At 41.2% G+C, this 7,122-nt stretch overlaps 1 protein-coding gene across 1 annotated transcript in view; it reads right to left on the bottom strand.

Annotated features, from left to right (window-relative positions):
* The window catches only part of pde6a (phosphodiesterase 6A, cGMP-specific, rod, alpha), a 39,910-nt gene that overhangs the window by 23,841 nt on the left and 8,947 nt on the right, over window positions 1–7,122 (bottom strand). Inside the window, exons 4-8 of the mRNA XM_008277037.1 lie at window positions 7,013–7,102; window positions 6,424–6,564; window positions 5,376–5,450; window positions 4,615–4,679; window positions 1,973–2,039 (exon numbers count right to left, since the gene is read on the bottom strand). Of these exons, the coding sequence (XP_008275259.1) occupies window positions 1,973–2,039; window positions 4,615–4,679; window positions 5,376–5,450; window positions 6,424–6,564; window positions 7,013–7,102 (438 nt within the window). The remainder of the gene's footprint in view (window positions 1–1,972; window positions 2,040–4,614; window positions 4,680–5,375; window positions 5,451–6,423; window positions 6,565–7,012; window positions 7,103–7,122) is intronic.

The raw sequence follows: 7,122 nt of genomic DNA, 5'->3' as shown, positions 1-7,122 counted from the left end.
GGGGGAATAAACATGCTTTTTGTGTGAACGATCTGCTTGCACACATCTGTATCAGCAGATAAAAATAGATTAGCTTGTGGAGAATGTCGACGCTTTGCCCTTCATCATAGCTTTTAGATAAACTTAGCGCTTGTTAACACGCTGCACGGGGCCACGAACAAAACGGTTAGTTTAGCTATCAGTTCAGATATAGGGTTCTGCAGAAACGTTTTAGAATTCTGGCATTTGGTGAAACTGGCAAAGAAAAGAAAAGAAAAGAAAAGAAAAGAAAAGAAAAGAAAAGAAAAGAAAGGAGCTCTCTGTCTGATGGAATTTCAGCGCAGATGTCCACAGAGGCCACATAAAAGGTTGTGTTTTACTCACCTATTACACGTTTGACTGTAATCTGAAGCTTAATTTTAGCCGTTATGTTTATCTCCAGTGTAACTACAGTGGTTGTGCTGAAAGGTGGCTGACCTACACGTGTTCCAGTGTGTTCTGATGTAACCTGTGTGTGAACATGACAGCACAGGGCTTCTCAAATCCTCTAGATGTAAAAACTTTAAGAAGTTATCTTTGCATTATGTTTTATGACCATCTTGGAGACTGTTTCTGGCTGCTGGAAATCTCCATACAAGAGGACCTGGTTGTGTTTGTGATTAAAACCTGCAAATTCAGTAGACTGACATATATATTCCAAACCGACATGTGTTGACGTCTGGGCTCCATGTGTTTGATGCTGTGAACCTGCCAGAGGCCCCGTCTTGCCTCGTCTGCCTTCTTGTCAGACAGGTTGTTGTTATGACTGCAGTTAGGTATATCACTCCCTCGCTGAACAGAGCTGCCACCATTTGCATTCAAACTGGTCCCTGACCATTCATTCATTATTCATTCGTGGATTAATTCATACATGTTTGGCCTCCGGGGTGACCAAGCAGAAAGGTCACATGATGTTCGATACCTTCAGCAGTCATCTTGTGTCCATGTGGCCTGACAAACTGTCCAAGTTAAGTTAAGAATGTAAATGAAAGTGCCAGGTGCCTCACATTTAAATCTGATTATAGTTCTTGCCCTCATCTGGTCTAATTTAAAGCTTCTGAGAGTTGAATATGCTCACAATAACCAAGGAAAAGATTTCAGGCAGACAGAACACTCACACATCCACAGAATAAAGGAGGACGAATGATGAAATGTGCTGCTACGGATACAAGGTGCTCACAAAGCACAGTTTGATGGCCATTATTGTCTCAAAGGTGACACAATGAAACTTTCTACACAAGCCGGTTTCAGCTTACGTAGAGCAGAAACCAGCTCGACAGCAGCCTCAAACCGCTCTGACTTTAACAAATAAAATCCCTCAGCAGCCGAAATGCTTCTGTGTCAGTTTTCTCTTTCTATGTCAAAACATGACACAGCTGAAGCAATGCTTTCAGAGCCATGAACCTGGAAGGAAATGTGTTTTTTTGTTGGCTTGGTTTAAGTTGCAAAAGGCAGTTTGACACCAGCGTCTAATACCGTGGTGGGCAGTAAGGTTGTGCAGTTCAGGTTTGATACCCGACACATGATGGGTTTTCAACTGGGAGGTTTTCTGTGCTTCTAAGGCAGGGCTTGGGCAATCCTGGTCCTCGAGGGCCACAATCCTGCATGTTTTAGATGGTTCCCTCTTCCAACACACCTGATTCAAATGAGCAGCTCATCATCAAGCTCTGCAGAAGCCTGATAACGATGCTGATCATTTGAATCAGGTGTGTTGGAAGAGGGAACCCTCTTAAACATGCAGGACTGTGGCCCTTGAGGACCAGGATTGGACATCCCTGTTCTAAGGTATGCTACTGGGTGAGATCCACAAAAATGCTGCATCAAATGCATGCCAGTGGTGTCACAACATTCTAGCAACAACAATTTGACCACCTTTATGTCATCTTGCGAGACTTGTTCAACATCATGCTATAAAGGGAAACAATGTGTGTTCTTAAGATAAACGGGTACGAACCAGACTGGTCTCTGCTACGTAGGTGGGTAAACCGCTGACCAGGGCCCAGTGATCTGGTGTCGGGTTCCTGAGGATGGACAGAACGTGACAAGGAGAGAAAATATCAGCATCATCTTCAACAAGAAAAGATGTGTACAGTACCCTCTTGTGTAGTGTTAATTAGTCATGAATAACTGTTACTCTATTAATTTCCAGTATTAGTTTACCCAATAAAAACACATATTAACCGATAAAGCAGAAGATGAATGATATGCTTGTGAGAAGATGTACTGAAGATTAGCTGTAGTACCTGGTTGTTCCACCAAGTGGAGCCTCTTAACACTGCAGTGATCTCAGCAGGTGGTCATTTGAACTACGGGGAGGTAATATTGGCAAGCAGAGAGCACTGTCGGGGTTTAGCTAGCAGTGGGCCACCGTGACAAAGACTTGTGTTTTGATAGTTACAGGCCATTTTCTCAAAACTAGCCATAATCTCCAGGGACAGTTCTCCTATTACTGAATGGCTTCTATAACTAAACATGTTTAACCGCTAAAGTCATGCATCTGTGGTTAAAAATATCCCCATCAGCATATTGAATAACATCAGAAATACTTAATTTATGTTACTGATGAACCTGTTATTGACTGATAATGCTGCCGACTATTGGTTAGAATGTGGTTCCCTAGCGTTGATATATGAATTTGACCCTGGCATGGTTGAAGAAATCTTACAAAAAAAAATCATTAAAACCAAAAAATGAATGGACAGCTTTCAGTTTACACAGGTGAGATTATTCTGCAGTGAAATGTTTGGACAGTGGTAATTAATGTTTACAAGGGCAGCAGTGTTGGATAAGAGGAAAGAAAACACCAAACCAGAATGTCAGTGTTGTACTGGCTGAAAAGAAAGTATATAAATAATACTGCAAGGTTTTGCCTGGCCCTTGAATCTCTTTTTTTTACCCTTTTATTAGCTAAAATACAGCTCATGTTTGGCTTAGAATGGGGGTCGGCAACCTTAAACACTCAAAGAGCCATTTAGACCTGTTTCCCACAGAAAGAAAACACAAAACCCTTTTGACATCTAAAATGAAGACAACATAGATAGCATATATTTCTTTTACCTCTATACTATGTATAAAAATCTATAGTGTGTTGCATTTATGAAATCAGTGAACTGCTGCAGAGAAAACAAAGTTTTATTTTTGCATGCAACCAAAACACTGAACTCTGAAAAAAAGGGTTGAAGGTCACATTCAAATAAAATACTCAGCATCTATTTGAATCCTCCTTGTACATATGAACTTAAATTATTCACCTGCAGCTAAATAAAAATGACGTCTGGTGTTTTCAGAGTCTCCAAAACACCAGAAAGAGTCGCTACATTTGTCGCAGGTCGCTTTTGACAAAAAAAAAGTCAGCAAGAGGATTTTGAAAGTCGCCCGATTTAGCGAGAACGTCACCAAGTTGGCAACGCCGTGTACCAGCAGGTGTCGCACATCGGCGGTTGTGACGCATATTTTGAGCGACAAAAAATTAAACACGTTTTATTTTCATGTTACAAGATCACCATGATCTTCAAATTTAGAATTACATTTTTAAAACGAACAAACTAAAATTAAATACATTTAAATTAAATAGTCATTATTTATTGTCCAAAGCCACGAGGAGCCACACCAGAGGGATAAAAAGAGCCACATGTGGCTCTGGAGCCGCGGGTTGACCACCCCTGGCTTAGGGTCTTGCTCTCTGTTTTCCTACGTTTGTGCCGTGTCACCATAATAACCACCTTCAAACACGGTAAATGTGCTCCAGGTGTAAAGTTTGTGGTTACATCTGGTAAGAAATCTCACTAAAACACAAGTTGTGCATCACTGAGGTTTACTAAGTGTGTTGAATGCATCTCCTTCCTCATAAAACATTTTAAAAGCCATTTTTCTTCAAGTTATAAAACCGGCTTTTCTTATATCCATGTTTACTCTCTTGTAGGATTATTCTTACTTGCCACTGTTGGTTATTTCTTTTCACATTATTGTCACCTCTGTATTAAGCTGGGATTACTCGACAGGAGTTTTAAAACAGTTTTTGAAATTATGCAAAGGTAAGGAGTATTACACACTTCAACATTTCACTATGATTATCGTGCCAGAGGGAGCAATCAGGGAGCAGAGCTTCACTTCACGTGAGCTCACGGGGAAGCAGACGGAAGCAAAATGGACATTGTGGTGCAACAACTTGCTGTAACGCTAGTGATACTAAAACCTAAGAAGTGAAACAAATCCGGATGAGAAAATGGTTGGAAAGATCTGGTCAGTAGGGTTTGTCTGTTCTTCAGCGACAACTGGAGGTAAAATTATTTCAGACCACGAAGAAAAAATATCAGTTTTAACATTTGTAGCCAACATTCGCTTAAATGTGTTGATTTTTTAGGGTTACGTGGCCACAGCATTCAATGCATGGCTGATGATCATAACCATCATAAACAAGCAGTTTGGGAAGTTTACAGCTGGATCTGTAAACCTGCTGCATTTCCAAAAAATCAAAACCGGACATCAGTTCAGAAGGAGGTGAAAAGGGCAAATCAGTGCGAGTCTGGCAGCTGTATGTAGCACTCGTGGTCAAAAGGGTACCTTTGAACTAGATCTCTATCTGCTGGGACTTACGGTATGACTTTAATATCCTCTTTGCCGTGGAGGATGTAGTCGATCACTTTGTAGAAGATAATTTCCTTAAGAAGACAAAACATAAAAATTAGAGACATTCCAGCAAAAATGACTTTGGTTCTTAAAAGCTGCCAACATAGAACACTGGCTCCCAAAAACAGCTCCAAGTTCACCTTCAGCAAGCGCAGTGAAACTATAAATTATATACACATAAATACATCCACATTTGCTCAACTGTGGATTTTGGTGAAAGCTCCACCTGTTAAAACTGCAATGCTTATTACTACCAACTGTGCAAAAAAAAAAAAAAGTTTCTGATGATTCAGCTCATCTTCAAGCCTTGCATGGAGTCAAGCTGAAGGCTAAAGATGTCAAGATTGTCTAGAGGGGGGCACTCAAGGAACATGATCACTCAGGGAAACCAGGAGTTTAATAGACCTGGGAGCATGATTTTACTCAGCAGGTGTCAGGGAAATCTACCCACGAGCTTTTCATTAGTCTGACGGTGATACAAGAAGAAAGGTCAGAGATTCATCCAAAGAAAAGAAGATTAATTTTTCTGTGGACCAGAAATATTCACGGCACATTTCTCGTCTCGTCTTGTGGATTCGTGCAGTCGGAGGGACATTTGACCTGGCGATGACACGACAGAAAATGTGCCACTACCACTGGGAGCTTTGAGAACGGTCTTCAACATGAGGAGTGGCATTTAAATTGAGCAGGAGCAGTATTCATAGTAGCGGTGGTCAATATTTCCTCACCCTGCCGTCGGGAGTTTTGGGTCCGTCATAGGGTGGAACTTCTCCCATCAGAACGGGCCACAAGTCAAAGAACTCCTACACACAAAAAGGAGAAACAAGGGGATTTAGAGAGAGGCAGTACAGCTGCTTCACTTGTTTTATTATTTAGATGCATTTACTGTATATTGCAGATTACATCTAACAGCACCACTCTGTATGAAAATGCTAATTCCAGCAGCCTCTTAGGAGTATGTCATATTTTTTTGTTCTATCTCAAGAAAGTGCAGTTTCCGAAGCTCAACGCAGAGCTACTAGTTTTGTTGATCCTTAAGTGCTTTATTCATGAAATCCAGTATTGTTATCAGACAAGCCATCTGTGCAGGCAGACAACATGTGTTTGTTCTCAGATAGCAGGTGTTAGGAATCAACTGGCAGCTGCTTGTAATTAGGTGACAGCCTCAGCCAATAAGTAGTATTTATGACAATGTGTTAGTTATCACAAATACATGGGGAGACGAGGATAGCGATCAGAAGGTGGTTTTAGGTATTCTTTTATCCACGTGAAGAATGAGAAATCAAGCAGATTAAACAAAGAAAGCCCAGAGGAGCCTGAAAATATCTCTTCCCAAAAGATGAGGAGAAAAAAAAAAAAAACAGAAATGGATCACATCAGAATTCAGAAGGGATGAGAATGGTACAAAAACAGCACTGCATAAGTAATCAGCAACGAGTGCATTTGGTTTAAAGTTTGTACATGCATATTGTTATATGCAGTAGTCACTTGGTGCAGGAGTTGCTTTGGGGCTAAAGTTTTAAGAAACTTTGCAGTGTTGGTGCGGTCTTAAAGCAATCAAGCTTTGATGAGGTGATCGGATCGTTGAACCTCAAATTTAGAATACATTGGAAGCTGATTTTAAAGGGACACTGGCAAAGACTTGTGGAACCTAACAATCTACAAAAGATAGGGATCATCAGGAATCACAGTGCTGCTTTGCTGGTTTCATTACAAATTGTCTTATTTAGTTTCTAGCTTATCTGTAACTCTGGGTGTGAATTAATGGTAGCCCACCTTGGTCTTCGTCATGTCCAGCAGACCCACAGAGTAGCGGTCACAGTTGAGGAAAGCTCTGACTGTGTACAAGGCCTTGTGAAACTGCCTCTCTATGTCCGTCAGCTCCTCAAACACCTTGCTGGCCGACCACAGCAGCACCTGGACAACAAAACACGAGAAAGTAGAACAGAACTGAATACTTTCAGGCTTCATCAAACCCATAAGCCCGCAAGCTGAGCTGAGCGTTCCCACTCCTTTCCCGTTGCTGCTTCCCTTAATTGTTTCTGACATGTTTTTGTTACAGTTTGTGCTTTCAGTCTCTGAGTGAACTGAGGTATAAAGGGTCGGATGCTTCTTCCTTTTAGTGTTACATTTCTGTTCTCTCCTACCACATATTCATGCCGTTAAGGTTGAAACAACAATGCACTTTGTTCAAAATCACTGTGAAAGCATCCGTCACACGAGAACAGGTCTGTGACACTTCTGAGCCTGAGGAGCTCTGCAGCACAAAGATGTCTCACTATGTATTTATATTACATCTAAAAATGAATGCAGTTGAAAGAGATCGTAAAAAAAACATGTGGAGCAGCATCCTGTCCATCCTTACCTGCCCCCTCCTGGTCTCACAGTTGTGCAGGTAGCTCAGGTGGAAAACCCTCAGGATCAGGTTAGCGAAGTTCAAGTATTTGTTTAGAGTCTGGAAGAAAACAGAAAACA

This window comes from Stegastes partitus, unplaced genomic scaffold (assembly GCF_000690725.1).
Source record: "Stegastes partitus isolate 25-593 unplaced genomic scaffold, Stegastes_partitus-1.0.2 Scaffold87, whole genome shotgun sequence".
NCBI classification, from domain to species: domain Eukaryota; kingdom Metazoa; phylum Chordata; class Actinopteri; family Pomacentridae; genus Stegastes; species Stegastes partitus.
Note: the sequence above shows the minus strand (reverse complement) of the source record. Positions and strands in the feature narration are given on the sequence as shown.